The sequence below is a fragment of the Galdieria sulphuraria genome (assembly GCF_000341285.1).
Source record: "Galdieria sulphuraria unplaced genomic scaffold scaf_19, whole genome shotgun sequence".
NCBI classification, from domain to species: Eukaryota; Rhodophyta; class Bangiophyceae; order Galdieriales; family Galdieriaceae; genus Galdieria; species Galdieria sulphuraria.
In genome coordinates, this window is record NW_005178456.1 from 36,573 (window position 1) to 54,858 (window position 18,286).

The 18,286-nt window shown below is 38.4% G+C and overlaps 8 protein-coding genes across 8 annotated transcripts; 2 read left to right on the top strand and 6 right to left on the bottom strand.

The window, feature by feature from the left end:
• Window position 1: 1 nt before the first annotated feature.
• On the bottom strand, window positions 2-868 carry Gasu_25850 (zinc ion binding protein). Its single transcript, XM_005706459.1, has 2 exons — window positions 647-868; window positions 2-592 (listed from the first exon to the last, which is right to left on the bottom strand). Exons 1-2 carry the CDS (start codon window positions 770-772, stop codon window positions 26-28), a joined length of 693 nt encoding a protein of 230 aa, XP_005706516.1. The 5' UTR covers window positions 773-868; the 3' UTR covers window positions 2-25.
• Window positions 869-1,088: 220 nt separating this feature from the next.
• Window positions 1,089-2,529, top strand: Gasu_25860 (ferredoxin--NADP+ reductase). Its single transcript, XM_005706460.1, has 3 exons — window positions 1,089-1,357; window positions 1,411-1,603; window positions 1,656-2,529. The coding sequence occupies exons 1-3, from the start codon at window positions 1,238-1,240 to the stop codon at window positions 2,405-2,407; spliced, it is 1,065 nt and encodes a 354-aa protein (XP_005706517.1). The 5' UTR covers window positions 1,089-1,237; the 3' UTR covers window positions 2,408-2,529.
• A 5-nt stretch (window positions 2,530-2,534) lies between these two features.
• On the bottom strand, window positions 2,535-3,178 carry Gasu_25870 (uncharacterized protein). Its single transcript, XM_005706461.1, has 2 exons — window positions 3,114-3,178; window positions 2,535-3,062 (listed from the first exon to the last, which is right to left on the bottom strand). Exons 1-2 carry the CDS (start codon window positions 3,147-3,149, stop codon window positions 2,652-2,654), a joined length of 447 nt encoding a protein of 148 aa, XP_005706518.1. The 5' UTR covers window positions 3,150-3,178; the 3' UTR covers window positions 2,535-2,651.
• A 210-nt stretch (window positions 3,179-3,388) lies between these two features.
• Window positions 3,389-7,628, top strand: Gasu_25880 (DNA mismatch repair protein MutS). The gene is made up of 4 exons (XM_005706462.1): window positions 3,389-3,572; window positions 3,622-5,664; window positions 5,713-6,161; window positions 6,199-7,628. Exons 1-4 carry the CDS (start codon window positions 3,397-3,399, stop codon window positions 7,581-7,583), a joined length of 4,053 nt encoding a protein of 1,350 aa, XP_005706519.1. The 5' UTR covers window positions 3,389-3,396; the 3' UTR covers window positions 7,584-7,628.
• A 5-nt stretch (window positions 7,629-7,633) lies between these two features.
• Gasu_25890 (E3 ubiquitin-protein ligase HERC1) lies at window positions 7,634-9,118 on the bottom strand. The gene is made up of 2 exons (XM_005706463.1): window positions 8,960-9,118; window positions 7,634-8,913 (listed from the first exon to the last, which is right to left on the bottom strand). Exons 1-2 carry the CDS (start codon window positions 9,101-9,103, stop codon window positions 7,687-7,689), a joined length of 1,371 nt encoding a protein of 456 aa, XP_005706520.1. The 5' UTR covers window positions 9,104-9,118; the 3' UTR covers window positions 7,634-7,686.
• Window positions 9,119-9,572: 454 nt separating this feature from the next.
• Gasu_25900 (ATP-dependent RNA helicase) lies at window positions 9,573-13,608 on the bottom strand. Its single transcript, XM_005706464.1, has 3 exons — window positions 11,480-13,608; window positions 10,331-11,433; window positions 9,573-10,283 (listed from the first exon to the last, which is right to left on the bottom strand). The coding sequence occupies exons 1-3, from the start codon at window positions 13,598-13,600 to the stop codon at window positions 9,731-9,733; spliced, it is 3,777 nt and encodes a 1,258-aa protein (XP_005706521.1). The 5' UTR covers window positions 13,601-13,608; the 3' UTR covers window positions 9,573-9,730.
• A 6-nt stretch (window positions 13,609-13,614) lies between these two features.
• Window positions 13,615-16,678, bottom strand: Gasu_25910 (dual-specificity tyrosine-(Y)-phosphorylation regulated kinase). Its single transcript, XM_005706465.1, has 11 exons — window positions 16,355-16,678; window positions 16,205-16,305; window positions 16,016-16,154; window positions 15,827-15,961; window positions 15,648-15,771; window positions 15,437-15,597; window positions 15,273-15,387; window positions 15,076-15,219; window positions 14,810-15,027; window positions 14,546-14,762; window positions 13,615-14,497 (listed from the first exon to the last, which is right to left on the bottom strand). Exons 1-11 carry the CDS (start codon window positions 16,670-16,672, stop codon window positions 13,827-13,829), a joined length of 2,343 nt encoding a protein of 780 aa, XP_005706522.1. The 5' UTR covers window positions 16,673-16,678; the 3' UTR covers window positions 13,615-13,826.
• A 5-nt stretch (window positions 16,679-16,683) lies between these two features.
• Window positions 16,684-18,268, bottom strand: Gasu_25920 (uncharacterized protein). Its single transcript, XM_005706466.1, has one exon. The coding sequence runs from the start codon at window positions 18,223-18,225 to the stop codon at window positions 17,125-17,127; it is 1,101 nt and encodes a 366-aa protein (XP_005706523.1). The 5' UTR covers window positions 18,226-18,268; the 3' UTR covers window positions 16,684-17,124.
• Window positions 18,269-18,286: the final 18 nt, after the last annotated feature.

Below are 18,286 nucleotides of genomic sequence, written 5' to 3' on the forward strand. Positions count from 1 at the left end.
TTGAACATGGACAGTTTTCATTAAACTAATCTTTTAGTTTTACTCTTTTTCCATTCATGAAAAGTTTTCTACTTTTCTCAATTCGTCTGCGCACTCTTCTTTCTAAATCTACTGAAGAAAAGCCCTGTCTTTGTAATTTTTTTAGTAAACAACTCATACGAATTCCATTTGAAACGACAAGTTTCTTGATGGCTTTCTTCAAACCAACTTTCTTCTGAGAAAAGCTTTTCGCCTGTTTTTTATCGGAACCTCTCTGGTTGTCTGTTTTCAACGCCTTCACTTTGTCAGTTCCATTGGTTCCTTGATGATAGTTGGTTATAAAAGTCTCTTGAATAGCATTACTCTCCTTCTCACCACTGACACTATTCAAGCCAGTAGTTGCATTATCGTCTGCCAATCGTCTCTTTGTTGCCGATATGTGGCGCTTACTTTGATAGTGTTGTTCCCCTTGAAGTGCACTATTAAAAGAAATGTTACAAGTTTTGCAATAAAGGTTTGAGTCTCCTTCTAAGCGTTGTAAGAGTTCTTTAGATACTTGCTGCTTTTCATATTTCTCCTTTTCTGTAATACAAGTTATGTGGGATGTAGCACTCTAAAACACCAGATTAGTCTTGCACCTTTATCTAGTTGAGCAAACCCATCTTACAGCTCGATCAAAAGTCGTTCCACAGTCCACACAAGAGACTGAGCGTGTTCTACAAATAAAAAAATGTTTTTCTAGTTTGGGTTTTTTTACAACTTCTTGGCACTGGTCACAACAAAAACTCACCATAGGAACGCCGTCGAAGATTAGTACCGACTAATGACACGACTAGAACAACCGAAACCAATTTAACTTTACAAATATACTCGGACAAGTTTTCTCTCAACTCTTTTTTATTCTTTATTGTAGCCAAAAATATAGATGAGAATAGTTCAACCTCTCTATGCACCATATTCTGTTATGTAGAGCTACTTTAAAAGGACTAGTTAACACCCTTCAATATAAACCCTTTTTGCGAAGCAGTCAGTAGTTTCAACAGTGAATAATGAGCAATGTAAAAACTCCAATACAACTATTTGTGGATTCACAGACTTTTGTTTCTTTTGATTAGCAGCCGAAATATTTATTCAAAACAACTCTTTTTCATCATCAACTAAACAAGCTGGACCACGAGTGTGGTGGATATCATCCTCCTCAGGTTCCACTTGGCCACCCCGTTGTTGTTACTTCTTTTTCATCTCATCCGTTGTGTTGATGGCTTTTGTTTCAAGTTGTGCAAACATTTCTACTAGTCACAAAATACAAAGAGAACAAAGAGCAATATGTGGTGCACATCGTTATTTACGTAGTTCCAACTCTTTTATTCCTTTTCAGGTTTGTCTTTGTGTATTTTGAGTTGGGTGGCTTTTTATATTCCGAGGAAATAGGTTGTTTCCAGTGAATATTTTTCTCCAAAGTGTTATGGAGTTCGAATGGCAGCTCCAGCCTCATCAAAGCGTGAAGTGCCGTTGAATATCTTTCGTCCTAATAAACCTTTTGAAGCCACTTGTTTGTCAAACGAGCTGATCGTTGATAAGGATGCTCCCGGAGAAACTTGGCATATGGTTTTTAATACGGATGGTTTGTATATAGTTTGTGATAGGAATCATCTTTTATCTCTATTCTTTTTTAGGTGCTCTACGTTATATAGAGGGACAGTCGATAGGAGTTATTCCACCTGGTTCAGACGACAAGGGCAAACCTCATAAAGTGAGGTTATATTCCATCGCTTCTACTAGTCATGGGGATCATAAAGATGATAAGACGTTGTCCTTGTGTGTTAAGAGACTTGTATACACAGATCCTTCAACAGGAGAAGAAAGAAGAGGTGTTTGTTCCAATTACTTGTGTGACTTGAAAGCCAACGACAAAGTCAATATATCAGGCCCTGTTGGCACAGTTATGTTAATGCCAGAAGATCAAAAGGCCAATATCATCATGTTAGCAACAGGGACAGGGATTGCTCCTTTCCGAGCTTTTCTGTTGAGAGCGTTTATGGAAAATAATCCAGATTATCGTTTTGAAGGTAAAATGTGGCTGTTCTTTGGGGTTCCTACCACCTCCTCTCTCTTATATTATGACGAGCTTGAGAAGATGGCCAAGGAAAATCCCAATCATTTGAAGATTGACTATGCGATATCTCGAGAACAAAAGGATGCCAATGGAAAGAAGATGTATATTCAGAATCGTATGGCAGAGTATAAAGAGGAATTGTATGAACTGTTTCATCAACCGAATACTTACATTTATATGTGTGGTTTGAAGGGAATGGAAAGTGGTTTAGATGAAGTAATGGGTCCAGTGTTTGAAGAACGTGGACAGGATTGGCAAGAGTTTAGAAAGCAGTTGAAGAAGGAAAAACATCTCCTGATAGAAACTTATTAATATCATTTAGTGAACGAGTCTTTATGTTTGTTTGTGTCTTTTGAGGGATGAAGTTGAACACTAAGTGGATGGGGTTCAGTAGTGCGGCTTATAAAACAGCGTTTTCTTATGAGCATTTTTGCCTTTATATACTCCAAAATCTTTCATTATTGCCCAATATTAGTGGGATTCTTTTGGAAATCCAATATAGTCTAATACTTCGGCAGGAAGATTGGCTACTCTTGGTATTCATGTACATATATTCTCATTGAGCTTCTGAACTTATTCGGTCGAGCTGTACTTTCCTGGCACAAGACGAAAGCGCTTTTACTGCTTCTGCACAACGTAAAGGATCACTTAAATTCTCTCGATAACATTCAATACAAGCCTTTCTTTCTGATTCACATAAAATGGTCTTCATTTTGGGACGAAAATAGGATCTTTGCAGATCCTGAACGAGTGCTTGAACAAGAGCAGTCTCTCGTTCTTCCCTTTGTCTAGATTTTCGTTGCTGTCTCTCTCGAAATCTTTCCAATAGTTGTCTTCTCTTGTTTCTCTCTTCCTCTCGAACAGCTTCTACTAACTGTCTATCTCGATCACTTTCAACTACAACACGGGATTCCTCCTTGCCATCTTCTGGAGCTGAAGTCAATTTGCGCAACAAATTTTCTGAAACCTAAAAGAACCATATTCAAAAAGTATTTGAATAGTTATCCTTACAACTCACTCTTAGAGAAAAGCCCTCAACCACTTCGTCCTCCATTTGGATAATCGATTCTCTCTACACATGTTGACTTGGAGATGCTTTCATTCAAGTAAATATTTTGGCAATATTTATATTCTCCAAATCAATAACTTGAAAAGAATTCAACATAAAAACTATCTATGCAACGCAGCAAAAGATAATAGAAAGCTGGCTTTGGTGTCTGGCAGAAGAATTTTGGATCAGTACAACAACTTGAAAAGGCAATATCCAGGATTTCTCTTATTTCTTCGAATCGGAGACTTTTATGAAACGTAATTCTACAGTTGACTTGTTGAATTTGCTTTCTAATTGTTATAGGTTTCTGGAGGATGCTAGAACTGCTTCTCAACTGTTGGGTATAGCTTTGGCAAGAGCACACGGATACAAAACCAAAGGACAAGAACTTCCCATGGCAGGTGTTCCTTTTTGGGCCTTTGATAGGTAATGCTTTTTAGGCAAACTTTTTGTGTGAGTGACTTACTGTTTATAGTTATCTTCAACGCTTAGTAAAGGCAGGTATTCGAGTAGCAATAGCTGATCAAGTTTTTGATGGAAAGGACAAGTCTTCCAGGAAAGTAACCGGGAGAGCTATTTCAAGATTAGTTACTCCAGGAACGCTTACTGAAGAAGATTTGTTGCAACCGAGCGAAAATAACTTTCTTGCTTGTGTAATATTTGAAACAGGAACTCTTTCCAATTGGATTGGACTTTGTTGGTTGGATATTTCTACTGGAAACTTTCAATGTGCGTTGGAAACGAGTCATTCTATTCAGGAAGCCATTCATTCCATCTCACCAAGTGAAATATTGGTTTTAGAGAATCATTATGAGATTCTTCAAAGAACTCTTCCAAATATCGATAATCGCTGCACCGTTTCGCCTATTTCTTTTCGAAATACTTACTTGGAAAACCATAGCGACTGGAAACAAGTAGTATTTTCCATGGAGGAAACTTTATCTTCCTTTCAAGACAAGAAGAAAAAGTTGTTATCTAGTTTGGATATATCTTCCATTAGTGAATTGGAAAAGGAAGCCTGTGGTTTATTGTTACTTTATGTAGAACGAACACTGGCAGGTGAACTTCCATTTCTTTCTTCCATTTGCAAAAGTCCAGTTTCCACATTTATGCGAATGGATATGGCAACCAGAAAAGTATTGGAAATATCTCGACGAATGAATTCTTCAGACGATAGTCAAAGAGGAAGTTTACTTGCTGCCATCAGGAAGACACAAACAACTCCCGGAGCAAGATTGTTAGCAATGAGAGTGAACGCACCACTGACCTGTAAGAAAAGCATAGAAGAAAGATTGGATGCTGTAGAGTTGTTATGCAGACATCCTCATCTTCTTGAAAGACTAAGAAAAGTACTCAAAAATTGTCCCGAATTTGAAAGGCCACTACAACGTTTGTTTATGAAGAGAGGAAGTCCCAGAGACTTGCTTGACTTGGGAGTAACCTTTCAACAAGTTTCAGATATAAAAAAACTGTTGGATGAAATAGAGCTTCCTGATTACTTGCAATATTTATTAAGAAAGTTTCAGAATCATGAAAAACTGAAGCTTCTGTTGGATTCTTGTATATCAGAAAATGCTCCTAAAAGTTTTTCTAGTCATTCAGCTACATGGAAACGTACTCAGCTTTTTGGAGAGGGCTATATAGTTACTGGATATCATTCTGAACTGGATAGTCTTCGTGGTAGAAAAGACGAACTATTGCGTAGTCTCAAAGAGTTGGAAATTGAATACCAGAAATGGACTTCAACAGACTCTTTGAAGATCAACTTTAATAGTAATTTAGGTTTTGTGGTGGAATGTACAAATACTATCGATTGGAATCTGTTTGATGAAAAAATATTCCACAGACTGCCACCTTCTCAACGAACAGGTATCAATGCATATCGATTTCGCACGGATAAAGTTAATGAAATACAAAATAAGCTCAACATGATTACCGATCAAATTCAAGAGTTGGAAGATTCCATTTTTGATAAGGTTACTGAACAAGTCACTCAGCATGCCCATGATATAAGAGAGATGTTAGGAGCATTGGCCGAACTCGATGTGAGTTGTGCTTTAGCTGCCTTGGCTTTGGAAAGGAACTTTTGTCGACCTTTATTTGTAGAACCTGAAAATGCCAACATATTCCATGTAAAGGATGGAAGACATGCGACTTTGGAACATCGACAATTGGATAGACGAACTGATGAAACATTTTCCATGATTCCAAATGATTGTTTTTTAGACAAACATAACGGTTTGTTGTGGATCATTACTGGCCCTAATATGGCTGGTAAAAGTACCTTTTTAAGACAAAATGCACTTATTGCCATATTAGCTCAAATAGGAAGTTTTGTTCCAGCTTCGAATGTTAAAATGTCCATCGTAGATCGCATATTTTGTCGAGTGGGCGCTTCAGATGATATTTATGGAGGACAATCTACTTTTATGTTGGAAATGAATGAAACTGCCAATATTCTAAAGCATGCCACTAAGAATTCTTTGGTTATCATGGATGAAGTGGGTAGAGGAACCAGGTAAGTTGAGATTGATGCTGTCTGTTACATCTTAGGAAAGCATTTTAGTATGCTGGAAGGACTAGCTATAGCACAGTCCATTGTTGAATATCTACATGACCATATTGGTTGTAGAACTCTTTTTGCCACACATTTACACGAACTAGCTTCATTGAGAGAAAAGCTTACATCTGTTGCTTGTTACTATTCCGAAGCATTTCTTTTAAAGGAAACGGAGTCGCTTTGTTTTACTTACAAGGTGCTGAAAGGTTCAATGCAATGTTCTTATGCGAGTAAAGTTGCAGAGTTAGCTGACATGCCTACTCCAGTAGTAAGGAGGACCAATGAACTATTGAAAGGATGGAAAACCAATGCGCTATCTGAACAGCATATGGATTTGTTTCGAATGTGGATAGAAAAACTGAAGAATATCGATCTGGATGCTCTATCGCCTCGTGAAGCTACAAACTTGTTAATGCAATGGAAAGGGCAATTACAACAATGTGAAGAAGAAGATGGTCCAACTCGATATGATGATGATGATGATGATTAGAGGGAAGTTTGCATTTGGTGGTTGGGATCCACTAAAACCTCCACCAACATCGTTCTTTGGCAGTCATAAGACAAACTGTTCTATTCAAAGAAAATATTGCTGTAACAATCAGAAAGATAGTAAAGTTCGGTTTATAGTCTGCTGTTGTGACACCGAAGAAAACGCCAACCAGCAGATAACGGAAAAGGTTTCCAATTTGTACAACCACTTTCCTTATCCACCTGAACCTGTTCGGGACCTAGAACCTTTAGGATATAACTGGAGATGGCATTATCCTACAGCATTTGCGTTTTGTTCGGGAAGAATGCCGACAGCTCCAAATATTAGGATATTGGACGCTGGTTGTGGAACGGGTTGTAGTACAGAATATTTGGTTCACTTGAATCAGGGTGCAGAAGTAATTGGAATAGATATTAGTGAGAAAGCGTTGGCAGTTGCAGCTGAGCGACTATCAAAAAGTTTGCCACACTCTAAGAATCGATATCGGTTTATACAGAAAAGTTTGTTTGATTTGGATGACAGCATGGGGACGTTTGACTTGATCAACTGTGTCGGTGTTATTCACCATACTGCGGATCCTGTTATGGCGTTGAAAAAGTTGGCTTTGAGACTAAAACCTAATGGAATCCTTCATCTATTTGTCTATGGAAAACATGGAAGATGGGAAATTAGTTTGATGCAACAAGCTATAAGATTATTATTAGGTCAGGGAAATGAAAACTGGAAAGAAGGAGTACTCATTGGACGCAAGTTGTTTTCTGTTCTTCCCGAAGGAAACCGAATCCGAAAGAGGGAAGAGGAAAGATGGTCGAGAGATAATCAACAAGATGCAACCTTTGCAGATATGTATGTACATCCTCAAGAAGTGGATTTTACTATCGACTCTCTATTCCAGTTGATAGACAGTGTCAACTTGCAGTTCCTTGGCTTTACTAATCCTGAGATTTTTGATATTTGGAGGCTTGTTGGGAAACAAGAGGAATTATTGGTATCAAAGATATCCTGTTTGAGTGAAAGAGAAAGATACAAATTAGTAGACCTTTTGGATCCTGATAATATGACTCATTTTGAAATGTTCTTGGCCAGGAAGAGTTTCACAAAATGTAATTGGACCCAGCGTTTATTAGGAACTGCCAAAATACAAATCTCTAGTTGTCTTCAAGGCTGGCCATCACAACATCTTTTGGATAAGGATTATCGACCTATAACGCTTACTATGTCCGAATATCATTTCATGCAAACTGCTTGGAAATGGTATCAAGAGAATGGCCATCGTCCAACAGTAAATGATGTATTGGAACACATCTACTTGCAACAAGAGGATATATTATCACTTGTTGATAGAGTTTTGATTCTTTTGGAGCCACAAGATGACAACATATCTTAGACGAATTATTCGTTGTGTTTCCAAAATAAACAATTTTATTTACTTGTCCAAAAAAAATCTTCATTTTTGCTTCAAAGGTCGTTTTACATAGCATTGACTCGCTCTAATCACATAGGATTCCTTCAAGAGTTTCATTTCTATCTTTCTTCAGCTGTTCTTGTAGTCGAACAAGATTCTCATGAATAACCCTTTCATTCATACTAACCAAGTCTGTTAGCTTTCCATTTAAACTAGATATTCTTTCCTTCAATCTACGCTCTTCATCAGAAATTCCAGTCGAAGATGAAGTGGTACAAGAGTCCACGCTCTCCGTTCGAGAGCGAATTTCAACATGATTTTCTTCATTCTGCTCTTCCAATGTAGTCCACAAAGTGCAATGAAAATGACCACAAGTAATATCAATCGTTCCGGGAATCGAAAAAAATAGTTTACGTGGAGTACAACAACTTGATTTGGATCCATCTCCTAATTGTCCGTATGAGTTGTTTCCAAACACATAAATATCATTATCCTTCGATAAAGCAACAGTAAAATTGTGTCCACAGAAAACTTTCAGTATAAAAACTCCTACAAGAGATTCCACCAAAAATGGCATATCGCAATCATTATAGTCGCCATGCCCACATTGACCTTCTGCACCACAGCCCCATGTAAAAAGAGATCCAGTGTTAGTCACCGCAGCTGAATGTCTATCACCAGCTGCAACAAAAGTTACCATCATTCCAGCAAGGCTCGTTAACAACACTGGAGAAGAATAAATCTCGTTATACCGACCAATGCCTAACTGACCAAATTCATTGCTTCCCCATGTATAAACATCACCACTTTCTGTTCTAACCAAACAATGCCTATCGCCGCATGCTAGCTGGGAAATTGCCAGATTAGCATCGTCAAAAATTACTTTTTTGGGTCCATAACTATCTTCTAAACTACCTTGACCAAGTTGTCCGTGTTCGCCCCAACCCCAAGTATATAAGCCATCGTCTGTAATAGCCGCAGTGATATGATAGCCGCAAAAAATTTTGTGAGCACGTGGTAAATGTGTTATTCGACAAGGTATTGTCCGAGTCTGTTCATCATTATGACCTAATCTACCATTTTTTCCACCACCCCAAGTGAAGACTGTACCGTTCACATCGAGAGCGGCTGAGTGATATCTACCACAAGCTACAGCAATCAGTTTGTTGGAGAGACTCGATATATCTCTACTTGCATCCAAAGGAGAGTCGACCTTTGTTCCGTTTCCTAACTGTCCATATTGATTATATCCAAAACTATGTAAGCAACCGTCCTCTAACAATACAAGAGTGTGACCACCACCACAAGCCACCTAAACAAGTCATACAGATATCGATAGCAAAGACAATAATGAATACCTGTTGGATGGCGCAGTTTTCAAACACTTTAATGAGTTCTGGTTGACAACTATCGTCTCTTGTTCCCCTTCTACCCAGACGGTAGTTTTTGGCTCTACCCCAAGTGTACAAGGCGGAAGACGCTCTGTACTCTTTTCTAAGCATGATGGATGGAGAGAAATACCTTTAAGAAATAAGAGTCGAAGAAGGAAAAGCTTTCGACAGTCTTCTAGTGATAACTCAACTCATATTCCATGAGTACCTTTCGTAACAAGCGCATTTGATGTTTGCAGGAAGAGGCGATGACTAAGTAGTAATCCACATCTTCTCGCAACGTGGCAAAAAGTCTCGCGTGTCCAACATGAAAAGTGGCGCCAAATTTGGCAATTTTTCTCTTCGATGGACAAAAATGATTCCAATTGGTTTCAAACAGAGCATTTGTAAAGCACATTGAGAGCCACTTTAGAACCTTCTTGTGTTGCATAAATATTCACAAGAGAATCCTTGTGTTGTGGAAAATATAAAAACATTAGATAATAACAATTATCTTTTCTTTCCAAAAATTATCGACTATATCAACGACATGAGTACTACTCTCAACTTGATGCTTTCAATTATATGACTGGAATATCTCAATTCATAGAAATTATTTATCTTCTCTTACAACAAGTAGCTTTGATAAGATTTCTAGTGTAACTCTTTCGCCATTTTCTTCATGAGATACGATTCATTCGTCGATAGAGTTCAAGGATGCGATAGATAATAGATTTTGCTCAAATTATACAGTGACTTCTATGAAACATATAGACTTGCAGTAAAACAAATATCACGACGAATGCTTTCGTTAGCTCTCTCCAGTTTCTGATAAAGTGAGGGGTTTCCGATGACTCGTGTCACGTTCTTGAGTTCCTTTAACAACTCTGCCAATCGATTAATATTTCGAACAATGGATCCTTCGGGAACGTCGGTGATACTACAAATGTCAGAGAATGACCTTCCTTGAGCCCACCATAACACAACTTGCATGAGCGCATTTTGAAGATTTTGTCGCAAATATTCGGGAGGAGAAACAGGTAAACCACATTCTGCTTGCAAATTTCCAATAGCCAGAGCTATCTTCCTCACACGCTCTACAGCTTCTTCTAAAGTTGGGGTCAAATCAAACTCTGAGACTTGAGAAGATCCTTGAAAGACAAATATGGATAGAAGACTTGCGCACTCTGCAGCATCCAATCTGTCGAGTACATTCTCAAATACTACTTGAACAACCAATAGAGAATCACACGAGTTGATCTCACATGCAGCTCTACCTTTCAATTGTACTATATTCTCCTCATTGACAAACCTACACAAAAATGAGACAAGGCATACAACTAGAAAAACTTTGCTTACTCTAGTTTACGAAGAACTTGTGTACGAAGAGTGTAATCCGGCATCAATTGCAAACTCTCATCACTCATAATCCATTGAAGAACACTCAGTTTCTCTGACAATCGATGATACTTGTCTAACAATTGTAAAGCGGAAAGAAAAAGGTTACTTTTGGAAACATTACTTTGTCTCCATTTGGCAATGAATGTCTCTCTTTGTTCCCAACAATTCTCTACTTCAAAATCATGAACATTCATGTGCTTTTTAGGAATCAATCTCGACGTCACAGTTATTTTACGGAGGAAATCAATGGCACGATTCAGTTCACTAGAGTTTACTCCGCCTCTCAAAGGTAAAAATACTGCGGAATGAGTATTTTGCAGACGTTCAGATGTAGGAGCAATAATCTGAAACAAATCTATTCTCTTTAGAACCCAATCATATTCACCTACTTTCCCTTTTTCGATCCAATCGTTGGTTACTTGGAACCTTTCATTATCAATGGGATCTAAAAGATATAGTACTGAGATGACAATCCTTTTATCGGATTGTAGTTGGATTCTCGTATCTTGTATTTTAGACAGCTTTTCTGGTCCCTTTATGATAAGTGCGTTACAGGTCCCAAATGAATCATTCAGAATCTCAACAACTCTTCCAGGACTAAGAAATTGATTAGCTATCATCGGAATATTCCATAATCTATCTACAAAATATTCGTTCCACTTTCGAATTTCACAATATAACAAATAATACTCTTGAAAGTCATCAAACGTCAATCCAAGGGAAGGATCTTGCAATTCTCTATGCAACTGTTGATCCCATTCTTCTAGTTTTCTTCGACCACTTTTAAGTAATCTGAGCATTACATTCAAGTCCATATTAGATGCGGCTTCACCAAAAGAACGACGAATCATGTCTTCCACCTTCAGATCTTCCACTCTTAGCAGATTCAATATCATATTATATGTGAGACGAAAACGAGAACTCAATCGAATGGGTGGTCCAGTCAAAATATACTTTAAAGTTGCTGCATCAGGAATATCTTCTGAAAGATAGATCAACACATTTCCAACTGCATCCAAACCTCTTCTTCCAGCTCTTCCAGCCATTTGAATGTATTCACCCTATTCATAACATAAGAATAAGAAGCACAAGTGAAGCATATCTTACCGGTTCTACAAATCGGAAAGAACGACCATCATGTTTTCTCAAAGAAGAAAAGACAACAGTACGTGCAGGCATATTCACTCCCATAGCAAATGTTTCTGTAGCAAATAATATGCGAACCAAACCTTTCTGGAATAATATTTCTACACATTCTTTCATGATTGGCAATATACCTGCATGATGTACTGCAATTCCTCTCTTTAACATCTCTTTTAGTCTCTCGATTTGGGGTAACTGACGATCTTCCCTTTTTAGTCTTGCTATCGAATGTTCGACAAACTGATGAATGTTAGATTTCTCACTTGCTCCTTCAGTAAAATCTACAGCTTGCAAAGAGTCAGCAGCCTCCTCACATCTTCTTTTTGAGAAACAAAATACCACAGTAGGAGTCAGCTGTTGCTTTCTCAAAAAGTTGGTCAACTTTGTCCAGGAACCCTTTTTACCTCCAAAAGAGCCTCCTAAACGATTTGCTTTCTCTTCTTTCACTATTTGTGATATCCTTCTGTAAGATTCTTCCAAGAAACGTCCTTTGGCATCGACCAATGTAATCATGTCGCCTTTCCAAAATGCTGAATGTTGTAAAGGAACTGGTCGATATTGAGTACTAATAACGAAAACTTTGCTTTGTCTGGTTCGACCAACCCATTTCGCAAAATCCAAAGCATTAGGAACAGTTGCACTCAGCATAATAATCTTAATTCTCGGTGGAAGCATAATGATTACTTCTTCCCATACAACACCTCTTTCTTCATCATTGATATAATGAACTTCATCAAACACAACAAATTCTATGTCGCGAACAACATCTGCTCCTTTGTACAACATAGACCTAAGTATCTCTGTGGTTACTATTAAACAAGATCCTTGTGGATGAATGGAAATATCTCCCGTTATAATACCAACATCGGAAAATTTATCTTGAAAGTCTCGATACTTTTGATTCGACAACGTCTTAATAGGTGAGGTATATATACATTTGGTTTGATGTTGCATAGCTAAAGCAATGGCATATTCAGCTACCACCGTTTTACCAGCTGAAGTATGTGCAGTGACAAACACATTTTCTTCGCGTTCTAAATGAAGAATAGCTCGTTTCTGAAAGTCGTCCAACTCGAATGGAAACTCCAAAGCAAGATTGGGCACTGATTTCCAAAACTCCGATACGCTTTCATTATCTACAATAGCCCATTCTTCTTCTGTCACGAATCTCGAACGTTTCCTTTCTAAAATCAAAGATTGAAAATCGTTTTGTTGGCTCTGTAAGATTCGATCCACCTGTTCATGAAGACTGTCGTATGTTAGTCTCTTTTCTTCGATAATTTGAACGCCTTCCGAGTCTCCTTTTGTATCCAATGGCTCCTCCGAAATATTATTTGAAATTCGAACATTGTCCCCATATTTATCTACTTGATTCTCTTCAAAAGTTGTTTCATCTTTACCAATTCCTAATAACTTAAAGTCTTCCTCAGTCAGAGAAAAGACATTCCAGGCCGCTGCAGTATCTTGTTTTAAAGCAGCTTGTACAGGAGCTCCACTAGACTCGTCACCAATCACATAATAATCTCCACTTTCTGAAGCATACCGCGCTCTAGCAATCTCCAGTTGTCGTATTGTTTCCTCATCAGGAGTGTATCTTTCCAATAGTCCGTTACTGGAATTAGCTAGCTGACTTTCACTTTCTAACAATTTCACATCACACCACTGAAGAAGATTTTCATTCCATCCAGTAGATTCCACGTGGTTTGTCAAACTAGTGTGTTCTGCGACAGTCCATAATTCTTCCGCAAATCTTTGCCAATACTGTTGTTGTAGCTCTTGTTCCCACCGGGTTTTTTCGTTCAATAAGCAAGAAAATGGTTTCTTTTGTGTTGAACCTCTGTGATATTCATCACTTGGTTTTCGAAGAAACGAAGAGGACACATCTGCTTCTTCCCACTCTTCTTGTTGGCTTTCAAGAAGGTAAGAAACATCTTGTGAAAAGGGAAAGGTCGCAAGGGAGTAAGGTCTATTTATAGGTGCAGCAGTTAATTCACCCAATCTTATCGTATCCAACTCAACAATATCATATTTTTCTTTTGGTAACAACGAAAGTAAAGTTTCCACAACAATAAGATTCGTTTCCATCCAGTGGGAGAATGACTAACAATCCTATTTTTAATGATTTTTATATTCCATCCGTCTCCAACTTTCTTTATTCTTCAACAACAACGACAACAATGAGTGCTTGGCGTGTATCAAGATTGTACTTATAATGTTGCATCATATTCATTTCTATTACATTCACAATTATGCATCATATATTTGTATGTGCCTCTCCATTTATCCATGACCAGAATGTCCCTATACCAAGTCAAGTCTCTCTTGAGTGCATCTGATTCGAGAAACTGTCACTTCTTTCGACAGCAAGTCCTCTTCTTGCACGCAACCATTTGGAAGTCCTCATTTCTCCAGGAGCAACACTGGAAGACCTTGAACCTCGAATCCACGCAACTGAAAAGGGACTTGCTGGAAGACCAGAACCTGCAGGAGCTGACGTTCCAAGTTCCAATCCCAACGAAGGAGCTGTTGGTGGCGGCGGTGGGGCACGTTGACTCAATTCAACATCCATATTGAGAGAGTCCAATGAGGCTTCAAGATTAAACTCGCCTCTGCATTCTCCTGATGACTGCACACCAAGAGATTCTGCTTTATCATCTGTCGATTCGGAATGATCAGCGGAACCTGTTCCTTGTTCATCATTAGCATCATCATCCAATGCACTCGTGGTGCTGGTTTCGGCAGTTGTACCAAATTCGTCGTCGTCCATAAAAGTTCCAGCAACCCACTCTTCACTTGTGTTTTGCAATGAATTGTTCTTTACCCAAGTGCTTGTCGCTTGTTTAGAATGTTCCTCAAAAGAACAAGATTCCAGTTTCCCTCCCTCAATTGACACTTCTTCTTCTGTTTGCTCATCCATAGAATGATAATTGGTTTGACTAACTCTACTTTGTTCATTGTCGTCACCGCTCTGAGAGAAGGACTCTTTTCAAAGGTTCACAAAACAATTCTTTTCAGTAAACAAAAACTCACCTTCACGACTATCTAAAAACTGCGGATTCGGAGCAGATGAACTCAAAGTTCCTTGTATCATCATTGTGGAGGAAGAAATTCGAGCTCGATGTCCCAATAATTTTCGTTGCTCAAGTCTTCCAGAGGGTTCCCAAGGTTCATTATTCAGAAGAGGTTCCAACTTGATGAAAGGATGTTGAAGAGCTTCAAGAGGAGTCCACCGTTCATCTGGATCAACCTAAACAAAGGTTACAAGCTATATCTGAAACATGCAATAGTGAATACCTTTAAGAGACCATGAAGGAAATCTACAAAACTTCGACGCAAGTCAATCTCCCTTTGGGACGGTGGATTGGTTCTCCATATAGGATAACTCATAATAATATCCTTCAATTTTTTTTGTTGAAAATATCGTTTCCATACAACACGTTCCCCCGTTTCCATTTCATACTGTTCCACACTTTTCAATTGATATTTCTTCCCACCCAAACCAGCCATGAAATCTAAAAAAGCCTCTCATATCAACTCTTTCCATCTAAAACAAAGCCTACCCCTTCTGACAGTGAAAAACCTACCACGATTCCTAGACCTCTCAACTAGGTGATCTGGAGGAACATCTAACATTTCTGAAATACGACAAATCATATTAAACACACTAGAGCCCGGAAATAACGGAAGGCCCAAAAAAAGTTCACCTAAAATGCTTATCAACTGGAAACCCAACAAATAATTGCAACAAAAACCTTACCCGCAATGCACCCCAAACTCCACATATCAATGGCACTGTTGTACGAAGCACCCAAAAGAACTTCAATCGAACGATAGAATCGTGATTGCACATATGTGTAGACGACATGATTTTCCTGTATTGGAAGATTTTTAAAAAAAATTTCAAACATGGACTTGAAATACCTGACAACCGGAACCAAAGTCAATGATCTTCAAATCGACACTCCCTCGTTTGGTCAAGAGAATGTTTTCAGGTTTAAGGTCACAATGAATGATGGATGAATCAGAAAGGACAACAAGAGTCTGCAAAATTTGTACCAAAAAGACACGTACAAGTTCAAGTCCTGCAAAACAATTGGACAAAATATTCTCTCAACAAGAGATAAAAACCTACCGAGTCCTCTAAAGTTATTCAATTTGATAAGCTCGTATAGATTAATACTAAGACTTTCAAAGACAAGACATAGATGATTTCTATACACAAAATATCGTAGAAGCTTTACAATATGTTGCACTTCCTATAAAAGTAAAATATCAGTCCTGAACTTTGTAAATAGTACGAATATGGCTCACTTCAGGTGGATGTGTCTTGTGCAACATATCCAATATGTATACTTCCATCCATGCTTGACGATAATATGCTGGTTGGTTCTTAATAACTTTCACCGCAACCAACTCTCCAGTTCTTTCATTGAAACACTTGAAAACCTAAAAGTAACTCAGGTGAATTGTGCAAATATTGAGTATTTTGAAGATTGATACCTGGCCAAAAGTACCTGCACCAAACAGATCTACAACAATATAACGTTCACCTGAAGGTGTTTCCAGAATATCGTTAACATAAACAATAAGATCATTGTCTCTGTTATCAAAGCCAAAGTTGTAAACGCCACGGTTTGGACTGTGGAAGCAGTCAGTCGAACAATTCACACAACCACAAAACAAACGTACTGTGTTAAGCATCTTCTGGGACGGTTTCTATTATCGTATCTAAAGTTCGAACAAACTCTTTGATAGGTGTCCAACAAGACCACTGTAACACGAAGCAGCAACTAACAACAGAAGCTATGAGTGAGAAACTTCACTAGTCAAACAACTTACTCTTGGGGGAGAAGACGACCGAGAACTTTCGAGAGACTCAAAGCCGCCTGAAGCAGAGGAAGAGCCTGTTGTGTCCGACTCTGAACGCGACTGCAAGTCAAAATCTGTTTGAGGTAACTGATAAGGACGAAAGGCTGAATTACACGAAGGCAACTGCACTTGAGAGGTTCTTAAAGGTTCCAACGACATACTCGACACTCTTCTGTGAGCCTGAAAGTGTACAGGCAGGAGTTCACTAGCTGCCGAGCCAAAGTCTTCACTAGTCAAGGCACTTTCTGAACAACTTCCACGTTGGCCCTTCTCAAGTCTGTCGCCCATACTCGCTGTTAAACTGATTCTCAAAAGTACCAAAAAACGAAGTTATCTTTTCTCTAAAGCTTTACAGAGTGATCAACCTTTTGCGTTGAACAGTCTAAATACATCGAAAGTTTCACACCAACAGTTTTACAAAAGGGAGGTGAAACGTTCCACTTTTGATCTCTTCTGGTTGCTGTTTATCAGAACAACAACTCTTCACTAGAAATAATAATATATTTGTTTTAATCTACAATATTCGGCTACTAGTCAACAGAAACACAGTTGTGGAAAATTGACAAGAGACGCCCTTTAACAGCGACAGACCGCCAACAAAATTACACGTAGAAATCTGAGCCATTCGTTTTCCTTCTTCCAGCCAATATGATAAGGCCTTGTAGCTATTGGATAAGTAAGTATAAATGACTGAAGCAAGATACTAAGACTCAAAATCCTTCTCCTTTGTAACCTATGTTTTATTGTTCCATAAAATCGTTCAAAAGCCATAAACCTTTAATATGACTAGTTCCCGAAGTCTCCTTAAGCGATTGAATAGCATAAAAATGAAAGCCTTTCATATGCCATTTCATCTGTTCGAATGTCTTTGCCTCTTCCACGAGACGATGGTCTTCGGCTATTTTGGCCAAACGATAATGCGAATTGATGCCACATTCAAGAACCAACTCAAGTTCTTCTTCACGAAACTTGATAAAGGAAACTTCCGCTCCTGCTGTCCAACTGGCAAGAGAGTCGGCACGTTCGGAATATACAATGATACCCGGCAACTCTTTTTCTAATAAAATACTATCACCTGTATTGAATATATCACAATATGGAATAGTGTCCGAACTTTGCAACTCATAAAGAAAGGAATAATCTGCTGTACAAAACGCAAATTTCTCTCCTCTCAATGCATCAGGAAGACGTTCAGTACTATACAAGTAACTGGTGGATAACGTGTTCTCCGAGCGATAACCAGGCATCTTCGAATAAATATTCGCTTCTCGATCCCTAAGCACATGATACAACCGATAAGTACGCCTACTCGGTTTGACTTCAAATCCCAAGTCTTTCAAAGCCAAGGATATCATATTAAACATCGGCATTCTTGAAAATTTAACTACTTTAGGTTTCACCGTTACTTGTTCCAAAAGCCTCTCCACTCTCTTTCTTAACTCTGCAGAATTGATCATATCATTCGGAACACTTTCTACGTGACAAAGAAGAAAGCTTTCATCCACAACGATGAGTTCCCATATTCGTTTATTATCCTTTCCATAAACGGGTCTTGAATAAAAATCCAACTCCCAAACTGTGCTTGGTTGTTCTATTTCTCTTGCTTCTGAAGCTTGTTGTTGTGAAGAAGGCGAACAACAACGAGTTTTCAGAGGGGATACCATAACATCGTTGAAAACTGTATGGAAATGTTGCCTCCTCCTAAAGAAACTCGAAAAACAAATATTTGTATTTACATCAAACAAGTTTCTGTTGTTGTAATGTCTAGAACTGTATCTGTGTAACACAACCAAGTGAGAAAGAGTTTGAAAGGCTGCATGAGAAGTACAATACCACCACATTGTAAGTTTTGGGATCGTAATGAACAACGACGTTCCATTTACTTGTAAAGCTTAAAAAGGG